Genomic DNA, 16,562 nt, shown 5'->3' with positions numbered 1-16,562 from the left:
CAGCTGTTATTGTTCTTCAAACAGATGTTTCTGTCCACAGGAACATGGGGGACACTACAATGTGCCATTTGTTCTAGAGGGCTGCGTACCTTGTCGGGGCCCCTTGGCGACTGGAGAGCAATATAGACGCCATCCGCTTACCCCATCAGAGCTCTCCCCCCACCCCCCGGAGCTTAACAAAAGGGGTCGTCCCTCGTCAGCACTTACCCTCTCTGCAGGGACATCATCGGGCGGCCTTGACAATCCAGGGACTTCCTCGGCCTGGTCCTGACGCTCCGCGCTCTTGGCTTCCTGTTGGCTGTCCACTGGTGCCTTTTCCCGTCCCTTGTCCAGTTTGAAGAGTTTGTCAAAAAAGCCGGAGTCCTTAGGCTTGGCGGGGGCTGTTCCCCCTGACTCAGGTGAGACGGGCGCTGGTCCCCAAGTGGCAGAGACGCCTTCGTCCCCGGCTGGGCTCTGCCCCGGGGTTTTATCTGGGTCGTGCCCCCGTGCAGCTGCCCCCGGAAGAGTCACGCTCTCACTTGGTTCTTTGTTCCCTAGAGCTTTATTGGAGCTGACATCAAGCTTCACTGACCCAGTGGATGCATCCGTGGCTTGGTCTCCAGCACGTCCTGGTACAGGCCGAGCGAGTGTCAAGAAAAAACGAGATTTAGCAGCTGGCGCCCCGGCTTTGGCCTCGTTCCCAAGATTCTTTCCGTTGGCATCCGCAACAGCGCTCATCTCCATTGTCTCGGGGGAAGAAGTGACCGCATTATCCTCCTTGACACTTATTCCCAAATCAACTGTAAACACAAAGACAAACAGCAGTTATTCAGCCCGGCGAGGAAATTCAAGGATCGATAATGGACTCCAAACGTTTGATATACAAAGGCCAGAATGCAGCCGGGGCTCTGTGGCTGTCCGGTCACGCTGCAAAGCAGAACCTGGTCACCTAGAACTCCTGTGACCTTGCTAGGAGAAAAGCCAGTTCGCAGAAAGCCCACACCAGGCGCTGCACTGGTGACACGCACGTTAATGACGCTGTCGGCCTGTTGCAGGGATCCCGAGAGAAGAGTGTTGTCACGATATCAACTGGGAGGCAGCACAGCGGTCGGGAGCTTGGGCTCTGGAGCTAGAACAAAGTTTCTCAACCTTCTGACTTCTGACATCGGGGGCTGGATCATTCTTTGCCAGGGGGGCTCCTCTTGTGCGCTGCAGGATTCTTAGCAGCATCCCTGGCCTCTACCCAATAGATTCCAGGGCCACCCCCAAGTTGTGACAACCCAAGATGCCCCCCTATGTCCCCTGGGGGCCAAAAATCACTCACGTTTGAGGACCGCTGAGCTAAAGTGTCTATCTGCACCTGAGGTACCCAACCGTCCCATGCCTCAATTTTCTGGTAAATTCAGGCAAAGAGTAGAACTTCCCTCCTAATTTGGTTATGAAGGTTACATGACTTAATATGCTTAAAACACACAGAACTGTGCCTGATGCATGTTGGTCACTGTCATTATTCACGAGTGAGAAACCTGGCCACCAGAGAGGTTGATGCACCTCCCCACGGCTGCCCAGTGAGCTGGTAAGAAACAGCGTGTGGTCAGGGGCAGACACCTGACTCTGAAGTTTGTGCTCTGTCTTACCATGAGGCCTATATCAGCAGAGACTAAGGGGAGATTATTAAAAGTAGCACTTGGAAAGTTTCCAGAAGGCTGGGAAAACAAACGTCCACGCAAGAAGGCCAATTAGACTTCAGGTGGCCCGGAATCAGAGGCATAGATAGGGTCAGCTTGTGGATGCAGGCTCCGCCCCCTCTGGGGAGGGGCCCTGGCATCCAGCTGTTTCTGCTTTGACCGCTGTGTGGGTCCCGTTGAACTGCTCTCTTTCCTCGTTGCCTTTTCTAAAGCAGTGCAATATTCACGGGGGGCGGGGGGGGGGGGGGAGACACCGCAAATTTTGGAATCAAAGTTAAAGATCAAGATTCTCTACTGATAAGCTGTGTGACCTTGGGCAAGTCACCAAACACCTTTGAATTTCCTCATCCCTCAGATGGGAATGCTAACAGCTCCCTTGCAGCATTTGCCCGGATGTTTAAGGGACACAGACTGCTTAATAATTGACAGGCACTGTGATTATCTTGAAGGATTCTCCCATGCCTTTGCCAGCATTGCGGTTTGCTTTATCCAGGTGCAGCCAGCCACTTTTAAAATATCTGTTTGCAGGAAGAGAGAAAGAGAAAAGGGAGGATCTGTTGGTCTGCTCGTACGGCTTGTTAATATGCGTGAGAAACACACACACACACACACACACACACACACACACACTTCTATTAGCAATTGTTTTTGCCAAACTCTGGTATCTCCCAGTGTTTAGAGTCGGGAGCAAACATAAAGGAGAGAGAGACAGACAGACAGACAGAGAGACAGACAGACAGAGAAGAGCTGGATTCCCAGGTAGAATGAAGGGTTGTCTCTGAGGAACACAGAAAGGACAGTACAGAGGACGGTGATAAGCACTAGGTTGTGATATTCCTCACAATCTCGGACCTCAAGGAAGTCACCCCGTAGGGGCACTGGGTATGTCACCCAGCTCTTCCTCACCCCTTTCCTGTGCTCTAGGAATTCATAACCGTGGTAAACGCTGTACTCAGGGCAAGAAGGCGGGAGGGAGAGCCGGAATAAGGAAGTGATAGATGTCAGGGTGCTGAGTAAGCCAGGCAGGCAGCTGACGCATCACAGTGAATATAAATGAATTGTGGGGATGGCCCATGCCAGGAGAAGAGGAAACAGTTGACAAAAAGGCAGAGACTGAGATTCAAAACAAGGGAGGGCTTTTCGAATTGCCAAGAGCATCAGCCTGTCTCTTTCCCTTTTTCCTCTCTTCTTGACTCTCCAGACGGGAATCAAAAGAGCTAACGGTACATGAGAGTGTCCCGCTCAGGGAAAAAGTCTTTGAAAAGAAAACGCTTCTCCAGGAAAGACTTTTTAAAAATTGGCCCATATCGTTGTCTTAGTTTCGGGCGTACAACGTGATAATTCTATATTGGTATACACTCCATACCGTTCGTATATATGACAGCAAGTCTGGTGACCATCTGCCGCCACGCGGTTGACCCCCCCTTCACCCTGTTCACCCACCTCCCAACCCTCCCGACCCCTCTGATCACGACCACTCTGTCCTCTGCATCTGCAAGTTTTGTTTGTCCATTTGTCTGTTATATTCCACATATACGTGACTGTGACATTTGTCTCTCTCTGTCTGACTTATTTCACTTAGCACAGTATCTTCAAGGGCCATTTACGTTTTTGCAAATGGCAAGATTTTCTTCTTTCTTATGGCCAAGTAGTATTGATTTTATATATATATATATATATATATATATAGTGTATATATATAATATGTATATATATGTATGTATATAATATGTATACAATATGCGTGTATATATATTATATATACACACACACACACGCACGCACATATACCACCTCTTTACCCATTCATCTGTTGATGGACACTTAGGTTGTCTCCATATCCTGGCTGTTGTAAATAATGCCACAACGAACATGGGGATGCGGGTATCTTTTGGGAATTCGGGTTTTCATTTCCTTTGGATAAATGCCCAGAAGTGGAATTTCTGGATCATATGGTAGTTCTATTTTTAATTTTTTGAGGAACCCTCATGCTGTTTTCTGCGGTGGCTACACCAATGTGCATTCCCACCAATGGTGTACAAGGGTCCCCTCTCTCCATATCCTCACCAACACTTGTGATTTCTTGTCCTTTTGATAGTAGCCTTTCCGATAGATGTGAGGTGATATCTCAGTGTGGTTTTTATTTGGATTTCCCTCATAATTATTGATGCCAAACACTTTTTCATGTGCTGGTGGGCTATCTGCATGTCTTCCTTGGAAAATGTCTATTTACATTCTCCGTCCATTTTTAAATCAGATTTTTTTTTTTGCTACTGAGCTGAGTTTTTTATACATTTTGGATATTAATCCTTTATTGAATACATGATTTACAAATATTTTCTCCCATTCAGTGGGTTGCTCTTTTTTATTGTGCTGATGGTTTCCTTTGCTGTGCAGAAGCTTTTAGGTTTGAGGTAGTCCCTGGATAGACTTTAAAAAGTGCCAATATATTGCTTTAATATAGGATAAATTCCTTACATTCCAGGTATCTAGGCTGCACCTCAGTGCATTTACAAATCACGGTAGATGAAAACTATATAGCTCTTCATGTTAGAGAATGGGAAAAGTATGTTTTACAACTTATAAGAACTAGCACTTCCTAGATGGGGCATTCCACGATAATGAAGGTCTGCCCCCCAAACTTGGTGAATGCATATGCAAGTCTATCACCCAGAGCTTCTAGTTCCTTTACTAAAATGCTTACTTCCCAGGAGGGCCTGTGATCTAAGCTAGAATAATCCTGTGGCTTTTGCTGAACCCATTAGAACAGAGTTACACCCTTTATGCTTGGCTTGGCAAACCAGCGGGGATGCATCTGTTAGGGGTGGCCTTGGCCATCACATTCACAAGTACTTGCCTGAGAACCAACACAGATGAAAGCAGAGTCAAAAGATTCAGGGAATAAATGCCCGATGAGGACATTTGAACACCTGGATCCAGCTGTGCCTGAAGGTGAAATTTACCGTTACGTGGCCAACAGATCTTTTTTTTTTCTTTTTTTTCACTTATGCCAGTTTCTATTAAGTATATACTCAGTGACTTGGAGAGAATTTCAGAGAATTGGCCAGTACCTATTCCACTTGTGAAGTAATGGCTAGCAATCTTCTTCTTGGGAAGTTGTCTCCAGGCTCTTCAAGTCTGTCTAGGAGGCATTTACTTGGGAGGAAGGAGGATAAGGAGAATGAAACAAGGAAGTAAGTTCCAAGGAACTGGATAGAAGAGCCACCAACTCTTTGTCTTTGCATTTAAAGTGAAGGAGAAAAAAATCCACTTTGGGAGAGAGATTGCAACCTCTTGAGACCTTCAATAAACATTAGAAACAAAATATTTCCAAAAAAAAAAAAAAAGAAAGAAACAAAGTATTTCCATGGGGTGCCTGGGTGGCTCAGTCAGCTAGGTGTCTGACTTTAGCTCAGGTCATGATCTTGCAGTTTGTGAGGTCAAGCCCCACATTGGGCTCTGTGCTGACAGCTCAGAGCCTGGAGCCAGCTTCTGATTCCGTGGATTCTGTGTCTCCCTCTATCTCTCTGCCCCTCCACCGCTCACGCTCTGTATTTCTCTCTCAAAAATAAATAAACATTAAAAAATTGTTTTTTAAAAAATAAAAAAAAGAAAGGAAATATTTCCTAAGATATCGACTTAAATGCACACACAACACACACACGCACACACACACACATCCGATCTGTGAATGAATAGGAACAAAATCCATCGGAGTTACAGGCTTTATACCGTTGCAAAGATAATTTTTGTTTACATGGCGTCCTCACATTATTATGGAAAGAATTGAACAGTGCCTTCTAGATGATCGGAACTCAGCTTTCAATTCCTATGAAAAATCTTGAGAGAAGCCCATCCCGAATCTGGTTCCAATAAAAAGTTTTCTCCTAAAGCAGACAAACAGATGACATACCAAAGAGATTTTACTTTCCATGAAAAAAATGAGTAAGAGTTTAAGGAAGATAAAAAGGAATCAAGCAGAACGCACATGACAGACCCCAACTATCTAGGAGGGTTGAAAATTTTGATCTTTCTACTGTAGAAAATGCATTTTGTATTATGTGTGTGGCTTTTTAGAAGAAAGCCATCTTATGCAGACATGTGATTGAAAACTTATTTCCAGTGGCTTTTCAGCATAATTGTTAAGAATTTAGATGGTGGAGCAGAGGACCTCGGTTTGACTCTAAAATATTAAATACAGGTAGTCTTTGGGGCACCTGGGCGGCTCAGTCGGTTGAGCGTCCGACTTCGGCTCAGGTCATGATCTCACGGTCTGTGAGTTCGAGCCCAGCGTCGGGCTCTGTGCTGACAGCTCAGAGCCTGGAGCCTGCTTCGGATTCTGTGTCTCCCTCTCTCTCTGCCCCTCCCTTGCTCATGCTCTGTCTCTCCTTCTCTCTCAAAAATAACCATTAAAACAAATTTAAAAAATATTTAAATACAGATGGTCCTCGACTCGCAGCGATCGGACTTGTGTTTTTCGACTTTACAGAGTTGCAAAAGTGATTCTCGTTCAATGGAAACTGTACTTGGAATTTTGAACCTGGATCTTTTGCTGGGCTAGCGACACGCGGGGCGCCCTTCTCTCCTGATGCTGGACAGAAGCAGCTCCCCGACAGCCACGCAATCATGAGGGTCAACAACCCGTAGGCTGACAACCATCCTACCACAGAGCCACCCCGTCTCTCCCTTCCACTGCAGTGTTCAGCACATTTTGTGCCATAGTCAACACTTCATTACCAAATAGGCTTTGTGTGAGATGTTTTTACCAAACGGCAGGATAATGGCAATGCTCTGAGCACGTTTAAGGGAGGCTAGGCTAAATTATGATGGTCAGTAGGTTGGGTATAGTAAATACATTTTCAGTGTACAATGGATTTATCTTTTTTTTAGGTTTATTTTTATTTATTTTGAGAGGGAGATGGAGAGCAAGCAGGCGAGGGGAAGAGAGAGGGGGACAGAATCCCAAGCAGGCTCCATGCTGTCAGCGCAGAGCCTGATGCAGAGCTTGAACTCATAAACTGTGAGATCATGACCTGAGCCGAAGTCGAGAGTTGGGCACTTAACTGATTGGGCCACCCAGGCGCCCTGAGAGGTAGCCCCATCTTAAGTTGGGTAAGACCTGACTGTGATCTGGGTGAATTACTTTATATCTCTATGCCTCAATTTTCCTATAAAATGGGCAAGAAAATAATAGTGCCTTCTTCAAAGAGTTTTTAGGATTAAACGAAATACTTCCTACAAAGTGCTTTACTGCTTGCGGGTAAGTGGTGGATCCTCAATAAAAATTAGGTTTTGTGTGTGTGTGTGTGTGTTCTATATACATTATTACTATAATCACTATTTCATATTTCTAAACACAGGTTATAAGAAAAAAAATTATTCCAATGGTTTAACTTACAAACTTGAGTGCTCTGGAAAGACGTTCAAAAGTAGTAATGATAGGAATTAACTTCTCTTCAGAAATCTAAGAATCTGGGCCAGAGAAGTTTCAGGAATGCTTATCATTTTCTAAGTAGCAAGTATTTTCAGTCAAAACAGCTGTTTTCCTCAAAGTTCTACTGTATGTTTAAACACACACACACACACACACACACACACACACACACACAGAGTCTCTTTTCAGATTTTGTGAGGAAGGATTATCTTTGGGGTTGGTTTTTTTTTTCATGTGCCAGAGTTTTGAAATTGTCACTCGCTGCCACTGTAAACACCATCTCTAACATTTAGTGGACGTTTCCCATATGCCAGCCATTATGATAAATGCTGTATGTAATGAGAAGCATTTTATTTATGTATAACAGGAAGGGTATAAGTTAGGTACTATCATCACCCCCCCATTTTACGGATGGGAAAACCAAGGCTCTGAGAAGTAAGGTCACTTTTCAAGTGGCTTTTTAATTGTTAAGAACTTAGATGGTGGAGCAGAGGACCTCGGTTGGACTCTGAAATATTAAATACAGTGGTGTATTAAGGGTGGAGGCAGGACGTGAGCCCATGTTTTGCCTGATTCCAAAGCCCAACCCCCTGACATGTTGGAGTAGAAGCAAGAACAGAAGAGAGGGAGGGAACAAAGCAAAGTTTGCTTAATGGAATTAGTGGATTTTCAAGAAAACACCATGCACGAAAACAACAAAAAAGCCTGTGTTTTCTCACATCTGGGAAACATTGCTGTGTGACTCTGTTTTGTTTTAAATAAAACTTAGATCGTGTCATTCATCTACATAAAACTATCCAAAGAGGGGCCTCAGCACCACTGAAATCCAGCCCAAACTCTACCATGGAGGACACCAGCTAGACCCTCAGCTCATCCCGTGTTCCTCCTCTCGACACACCAACCTCGTCCCCACCTGAAGCCCTCTGCACTAGTCGGTCTTTCCGCCTGGGAATGCTTCCCTTCTGATCTTTCTTCCCATGGCTACCTGCTTATCATTCAGGTCTCAGGTCAGGTCTTTCTTGACCACCCTCCTACTCACCCCCCTTCCCTCTCTGGACTCTGCAGAGCATTCCATAGTCTCTGAAATGATCTCATTCATTCATCGCTTGCTTGCTTCTTCCCCATTAGAACGTAAGCGCAAGTAGATAGAGACCTGGTCTGTCTTGATCATAGCTGCGTCTCCACTGCCCCCAGAAGTGCCTGGTACCTAACAGGATTAAGTCAGGGAACAGGTAAGGCAGCAGCACAGAGCCCGGGGCGTACCAAACACCAAGGGAACCTGGCTATAACCATGGCAAGAGTAACAACGCTTATGATACTAGCGGTGGGGGAGGAAGAGCTCTCCTCCTCTAAGACTCCATTATCCAAATCCTCCTAGCGACGGTTAGGGTTGAAGAAACCATCATCATAATTTCACTCACAAAGTGTCCACTTACAAAGGTCATCTCCCACTCGGGCATCCCTTCCGGGGCAATGCTGTCCTATGCGTCAATACCCCGATCGATCAGGAGAAGGGACAAGTACGGGGGAAGTACGATGCACACCAGTTGCAAAGGGGAATTGCACACCTTCCAGAAGATGCAGAAGTTCGTGGAGTGTTGGAAAGTACCACTCAGATCACACGCGTGGTTTTGTTGGGTGAGAAACAGGCAGAGTTCAAAGAGTTCACCCAAGAAGACAGGAAGATAGAAGGGAACTAGGTGACGACCCACTAAGCTCTTCAAAAGAGAATTCTACTTGAATGTCAAAGGATAATGAGAGGCCCTTGGGAAAACTGATGAAGACCTCGAAATGTTTTGCGAAATGACCCTTCTGCGGTCTTGCTGCAAGAGTCAAACGACACATCAAACGACTGTGGCTTTCTGTGTTGTGCAAATGCATTTGTTGTTTTATAGGCCTTGAAACAAGGATTCATGTGGCAGATACTCATAGCTCGGAGGAAGATATTAGATTGGAACATTTCACGGCATGATCACATTTCATGCTTTGCATCTCAATATGAAAAGGCCACGATGTCCTCACCAAGACATTCCAGCATAAATAAAAGGGAGGAACGGGCTAGGGGGCATCTGAGAGCTGAAGGTTCCCAACCCTTGGCGTGATACGGCATGTCTGAACATCCAGTGAGGTAAATGCTGGCTTGAAATGTTGGGTTCCAACATCATGTGGGCAAAAGGTAACTCCTCACCCCGTGCTCTCGCGAAAGTCAGCTGTGACCTCCTGTCACTGTGGTGCAAGACCGTACTAGTGAAGATCACAATTTCTACTCTCCTCTCTGCTCACAGATTTCTTATGATTCATATGCTTCAAAAGACTGGAACATACAAAGATAATTCAAGCACAAAACCACCTTCGTTCCAATGGGAGCCAATATCATCACTCAAAGACGCATTTAATGTTTGATTTTGTTTTTTGTTCTTTTTTTTTTTCTCCATTTGGTAATAAGACACACTCTATGTGGGTTTACTATCCAAAACAATTTATCTCTTCACTCTCTTTTTCTGTCTAGACCCTCCACCCTCATGGCAACGTAACTCGCGTGTGCAACCCAGCGTGGCTTATCAAGCTTTGTCCATGTTCGTATAAATACATACAAGCGTTCCAGATACACGTAGACAGGGGCTTGTTGGTTTTTATAAAAATCGGGTCAGAACAGATGTAGGTTTTGATCACTTTTATATATCATTGTTATGGATTGAACATGTGTGCCCCTGCAAAACTCATGGGCAGAAATCCTAACCCCTACTCTGGTGGTGTTAGGAGGCAGGGCTTTTGGGGGGTGATTATATCGAGAGGGTGGAGTCCTCATGAATGCGATTAGTGACGTTATAAAAGAGGCCCCAGAGAGCTGCCTTGCCCCTTCCACTGCTTGAGGACACAATGAAGAGATGGCCTTCTGCAACGCAAGGTCTTACGAGACAAGGAATCTGCCAGCATCTTGATCTTGGACTTCCCAACCTGCCGAACTGCGCGAAACAAATGGTTGTTGTGTCAGCTCCCAGTCTGTGGCATTTTTTTAGAGCAGCCTAAATAAACTGAGACAACCATAGTCATTCCTCAGAATCCATATGTCCAAGTCTATCTTATTTTTTAAAACACTGCCTAATATTCCTTAGTATGCACACACCAAAAGATATTTAAGCCATTGCCCTAATCAATGAACATTCTGATAGTTTTCAAGTCATTGTTTCCATTTCCATTTCTATTACAAACAACACTGAGATAAACCTCCATGTTCAAAAATCCTAAACTAGTTCTTTTTTTTTTTAAATTTTTTAACGTTTATTTCCGAGAGAGAGAGACAGACAGACAGAGTGTGAGTGGGAGAGGGGCAGACAGAGAGAGGCACACAGAATCCAAAGCAGGCTCCAGGTTCTGAGCTGTCAGCACAGAGCCTGACGCGGGACTTGAACTCACGAACCGTGAGTCATGACCTGAGCCAAAGTCGAATGCTTAACTGACTGAGCCACCCAGGTGCCCCACTAGTGCCTTATTTCTATAAAATGTAGAAGTGCTGCTCCCAAATCAATGTGCACTTAAGTTTTAAAAATAGACACTGTCAGATTTCTTCCTAAACAAGGGTTCTAGAGGGCCGCCTGGGTGGCTCAGTAGGGTAAGCATCTGACTCTTGGTTTCGGCTCAGGTCATGATCTCACGGTTTGTGGGTTGAAGCCCCTCATCAGGCTCCATGCTGACACTACAGAGCCCACTTGGAATTCTCTCTGTCCCTCTCTCTGAACCTCCCCTGCTTGCGTTCTTTCTCTCTCTCAAAATAAATACATAAATAGGCTCTAGAGATGCGTATTTCAGCGGCAAAGTAACAGAGTGTCTCTCTCCCACCCCCAAGGGTAGCAGGGATGTGAAGCAGCAAGGACACTGATCAGATCTATAACATAAAGCACATTTTAAATGGTAAAAGACGTACCCGGAAAGGCCACATATTATTCTAAGAGGGTCCTCAGCTGTTGGAACGCCAAAGGTTAGCCTGGGACATGGGCGGTGGGGTGGGTGGAATTCATGCCACAAAGAACACTGCTGAAGATTGGCAATTACGAGCCAGGGACTCTGGTGCACTAAGAGTAGCCAGCCAGAAGGCCGTATGGGACGAGAGGCTCAGGGAAGAAGAGCGGGAAAAGCAAACGAATCCAGGAGACAGCGTGTTCTCCAGAAACGATCAGGGCCCGTATGAAAAGATGCTCCACAGCATCAGTCATTACGGAAAGGCAACCGAAACCTCAACACGGTACCAATTCACACCCACCAGGACGGCCATAGTCAGAAAGACGGACAGTAACCAGTGTGGGCGACGATGTGGAGCCACCAGAACCCACATGTGTTGCTGGAGGGAATGTAAAACGGTGCAGGTGTTTTGGAAAGAAGTGTAATAGTTCCTTCGTGAGTTAGACAGAGTTACCGTGTGACCCGATAATTCCGCTCCTTGGTAGGTAACCAAGAGATTGAAAACATACGTCCGCACAAGAACTTGTACACAAAAGTTCACAGCAGAACTATTCAAAATAGCGGAGAAAGTGGAAAGAGCCCAAACCTCAATCAACTGACGAATGGATAAACAGGAGGTGGCCTGTCCGGACAGTGGAGTCACATGCAGACATGTAAAAGAATGAAGCATGACCACACACTTTCCACGTGGGTGAACCTTAAAATGCGACGCTAAGTAAGAGAACCCAGATATAAAATACCACCTATTACATGATTCTGATTACATGCGACATCCAAAAGAGGTGAATCCAGAGAGACAGAAGGCAGATTAGTGGTTGCCAGGAGTGGGTGGGGGGCAGGGAAGGGGATACGGGGAATGACTGCTAATGGGTGCGGGGTTTCTGGTTGGGGTGCTGAGAATGTTCTGGAATTAGATAGTGGGGATGGTTGCTCTACCTTGTAGATATACTCAAAAGCACTGAACTGTATCCTTATTTATTCATTTGGGGGTGGGGTGGGGCATAGACGTGGCCAACTTCCAGATCTGCTAATGCGGCTAGTACGGTGTTGGCCCAACAGGGTGTTTAGATTTTTTTGAATTGGGACATTTCTCTTGAAAACCCTAAAATGGGGCTTTCACTGAAACATTGTCTGCTGAGGGATTCCCCCAGGGAAGCCAAGCCCGAAGCTGAGCGGAGCTCTGAGCGCCAGCATTTCTGACTCACAAGGTGTGGGCTGGCGCCCTAGAATCTGCTGGTCTGACCTGTTCAAGGTGACGGACGCGGCGGGTCGGGGCATCTGAGAGTCAGTTATGCATCACAGCTTTTGTATGTACAGGTGCAGCCAGACTCTGTTCACATTTCCCATCTCCTGTTCTCCGAAACATTTGGTCTTAGAGGTCGGCTCTGGGCATAGCCGATCCCACCCACCAATACGCTGCTTTGATTGTTAGACTTCTAGAAATTTTAAGGCTTCTTAGCATTTCTTTGGTCTCACTGATTTTTTTTTTTTTTTAAGTTTTGTTCAGCGAAGAGCGTTGGCCAGTTCTCCCCAGTGTGGTAAAAGGATGTGAAAGGAAGGTATTTAGAAAAGTCCACTCGAGGATAAGAACTACGGTGGACGCATTTATTCTGCGTCACGATCTGGTTCAAGTGCGCCCTGGGGAAGAGAAACGAAATGAAGTTCAGCTCCCCTGTGATGATCCTGTTTCTCTCTTTGCTGTTTTTCACGCTTTCTCTGGGTCTCATTCTGGCTGTCGTGGCCTCCCCGTCAAGAGGAGGTCAGGTTCACGTTGCTCATGCTTCTGAAACTATGTCGCTGTTTCTATGTTCGGGGCCCAGTGTGCCGTTCCAGCTCCTTCACTGTCCAGAGAGGCCACGAGCAGATTGTGTGTCAGTGGGCAGTGGCCGCGTGGAAGTTAGTGGAAGTTAATGAAATCAGACCGTGGGAACCCTGGAACAAAAAGCTGTGTCCAGGGTGTCAGCCACGGTAGGGACAAAAAGTCCCGGGAGACTTTAAAACAGGACTGCCCATGTTTTATTTTCGAAAAACGTTTGACTAAGGAATTTTCTGTGCGAGTGCCTTCCCAACGGTTTCTAACGCTGCCGAACGTCAGCCCCTCGAAAAATCCTTATGCCCGCAGGGAAACTTGAAAAAAGGTTTATGCCTGGGCCCTACCCTCCGGAGCCTTCGATTTAACTCCTTCTAGGTGGGACCCGGTAATGGGATTTTCAAAATTCCCCTGGTGATTTCAATGTGCGTTACAAATTGGGAACCCCATGATTTAAAATGGCCATCATTTACTGTTTCAGGCACCAAGCAAAGGGATTTACAAGCATTATCTTATTTACTCTTCATAACACCATTCGATGGAGGACTTAAGTCTCTTGTTTAAGCTCACAGCTGCTAAGAGGTGGGGCGAGGCCTCAGATTCAAGCGGTCTGTCCAGAAAGCACCTGCTCTTGAAGAAACTATCTCAAATGCAAAGGATAAAAAAAAAACACGTACAAGAATACTCACTGCAACAGCGTTCAAAGTGGAGAGAAAGAAAAATAATGAATGCCCAACATGGGGGTAATGACTGAATGAACTATAACATACCCCCACCTTCAAACATTTTGTAGCTGTCAAAAAACAATGAATTAAAGATTGTACCGGTTGCATGAGAGGCATGTTTGTGTAGCCCAGGGATGTGCCCTGGGCTGGGCTGGATGCACGTCTGGGGACTCGCTGGGCCTTGCTCTCTTTCTTGCCCCACGGCTTCTTCGTGGGACCAGTTTGGGCTCCCCCCACCCCAGCAGGGCAGTCTCAGAGTACTTGGACTTCCGACCTGGCAGCTAGCGTCCCCCAGAGCTACCGCTGCAAGAGACAAAGGCAGAGGCTGTAGGGCTTCTTAAGGCTTAGGCCTGGAGTTCATGGGTCCTCCTCTCCACTCTATTATTGGTTACGCAGGCCAGGCCAGCCCAGATTCCATGCGAGAAAACTACAACAGGGAGGCATGGATGATTCGGGGCAGGGAGGGGAGGAAGTCGGGGCGTGCATATCTGGAGACGGTCAACCACCACAGTGTAACAGGCAAGATGACTTTATCCGACAGAAATTCTCCACTAGAGTTTTTGGTGAGAAAAAGCACCAGGGATGAGACCTCCCAGGGCATGCTTCCAAGGGGGAGGACGGGCAAGAAGCCGCTGCCCCCCCCACCCCCGGGAGAGCCAGTTTTCCCGAACGTTCGGTCACTGCTGTCTACCGAGAGGCGATGCCGTGCAAGGCAGAAGAAGAACACAAGGGCCTGCGTGGATGGGGGCAGAGCAGGATTTCAGGTGCACGGCCGAGGATAAAGAGCTTGTTGGGTGGGAAAATCTATAGCACATGTGGGGAGAAGACGGGAAAGGGGAGGCTTGGGAGACGAGCTAGAGCCCTTTCACGTCTTCTGCAAAACCTGAGTAAAGATGTGTGCTGCTCTCGATTGCTCTGCCGTAATTCTCTCAGATCCACGCTGGCAGGCACTTACCCTCCCCACGGCCTAGCCACGCCGGCCCCGTTTTCTTCCCTTGCTGCCCAGAGATGCGGGCCTCCCAGCATTCCGTGCGGCCAGCCTGGCCACGTGACCAGCGTGGCCCCGTGACCTGGTTCCGGCCAATGAGATGAAGAGGATGCCTACTGGGGGCAGGGGCTTCTGGGAAAGGTCGCTCTTTCCGCGCTAATGAAAGGGGGGAAAATGGCGGCCGATCTTCGCCTTTCTCTTCCTGTTATGGTTTGTTGGTGGGTTTTTTGCTTCGTTTTGTTTTGTTCTTGGCCTTTCTCTTCCTGCTTTTGGATCCCATCGCGTGAGGATGTGGTGTCGGGGCGGTGCCAGCCCTCCTGTGAGCAGCAGTGACCTCACGGGCACGCTTGTTTGGTGTCGCGCTGAAACGCTGTGGAGTCCCCCCCTCCCCCCCCCCCACTTCCTGTTACAATTAAAAGGGGTGTTTCCTGAGTCAGGGTTACCTTGTGGCGTTACACGTCGTCGGGGTCTAGGAACTTTCTTATCAGTCCCCTTTCCTCACCCCTCGGCTGCCCCTGACCTAGTTGCCGTGGTGCATTTGTTCGCTACAACCACAAGGGGAAGGCTCGCGCCCCCTTCTCAGGGACTTTTATTTGAGTGTTGGGAAGAGATTTAAAAAACAGGCCAACTGTGGGGTTAATAGTGCTCAGATGCTCAAAGGACACATGTAGCTGCTCCCCTCCCGACCAGTGATGTGGGTCCCATGTTCTCCCCCTCTCGGGGAGCTCTGAGTTTTGGCCTGGGGCCTCCCATGGCAGATGCGCCTCTTCTCATTCATTATGTTGTCGCATCGGCAGGGGGACTCGAGTAAGAATTTCTAATCCCATGGGATGATTCACCTTTTTTTTTTTCCCCCTTTATTTTTTAAAGCAAAATTAGGCAATTCTTTTTTGGAACAATCGACTAGGAGCCGAAAGGGAAGGTGTTAATATTTTGGAAACTTCTTATCCAGGAGAAACAGAGACAGTCTCCTGTTTCTGAAAAATGATGTGTTCTGGCCGATAAATCATGCATTTGTCTCTGCCATCCAATAGCAGTGAGGACTGAACATTTTTTTTTTTTTTAAAGCAGGAACTAATGTGATATATTTGATAGAAAGGAGTCGAAGGAGGAGAAAAAGGAGGCATTTTTATTTCCCCAAAGATCAGTGAGGTTTTAGGCATAAGTATACAGGTGGGGAAACCTGGTCCGGTGACATGACGGGTGAAGCGGGACATACGGCACACACATGACTATAGACTCTGCTCATCAGCCTCTCCCGTCTCCTGTATTTCCTCACATTTACCCTGGGCCAGCCACTGTTCTTCTCGCTCTCTCCGAAGTTACTGTCATTATTCCCATTTTATAGATGACTCTCTGAGATTGCAAATTCCTTGCCAAGGTTGCACAGCTAGTGAGTGGCAGAGCCAGGACATTAGCTCAGGTCTGTTAGATCTAAACTGTGAGCGCGGGGACGCTCAGTCCCTTAAGCGTCCGACTTCGGCTCAGGTTATGATCACCAGGTTTGTGGGTTCCAGCCCCCGTGTGGGCCTCTCTGCTTGACGACTCAGAGCCTGGAGCCTGCTTTGGATTCTGTCTGTCTGTCTGTCTCTCTCTCTCTCTGCCCCTCCCCCACTCGTGCAGGTGCTCAGTCTCAAAAATAAAAACATTAAAAACAAAATAAGGCGTGAGTGCACTCACATTAGTTTTCTATCGCTGCTGTAACAAACCACCACAATGTTTGTGCCTTAAAACAACACGGCTATATTATCTTACAATGCTGAAGGTCAGAAGTCGGAAATGGGTCAGCTTCTGGATGCTCTAGGGGAGAATCTGCTTCCTTGCTCTTTGCAGCTTTGAGAGGCCCCCTGCTTTCCTTGGCTCATGGCCCCTCTCTTCACGTCGAGGCCAGCACTGCAGAATCTTCCAATCTCTCTCTGTGTCTGCTTCCATCCCTCTCGTCACCCTCTCTGACTTTGACCCTCCTGCCTCCCCCTCA

The 16,562-nt window shown here is 47.0% G+C and overlaps 1 protein-coding gene across 8 annotated transcripts in view; it reads right to left on the bottom strand.

The window, feature by feature from the left end:
• The window catches only part of BCAS1 (brain enriched myelin associated protein 1), a 99,070-nt gene that overhangs the window by 64,894 nt on the left and 17,614 nt on the right, over window positions 1-16,562 (bottom strand). For all 8 annotated transcript variants that reach the window (XM_047853660.1, XM_047853653.1, XM_047853654.1 and 5 more), the window contains exon 4: window positions 208-779. In XM_047853660.1, coding sequence (XP_047709616.1) covers window positions 208-779 — 572 coding nt within the window. The remainder of the gene's footprint in view (window positions 1-207; window positions 780-16,562) is intronic.

This window comes from Prionailurus viverrinus, chromosome A3, assembly GCF_022837055.1.
Source record: "Prionailurus viverrinus isolate Anna chromosome A3, UM_Priviv_1.0, whole genome shotgun sequence".
Taxonomy (NCBI): domain Eukaryota; kingdom Metazoa; phylum Chordata; class Mammalia; order Carnivora; family Felidae; genus Prionailurus; species Prionailurus viverrinus.
This window is presented reverse-complemented; position numbering and strand designations above follow the sequence as displayed.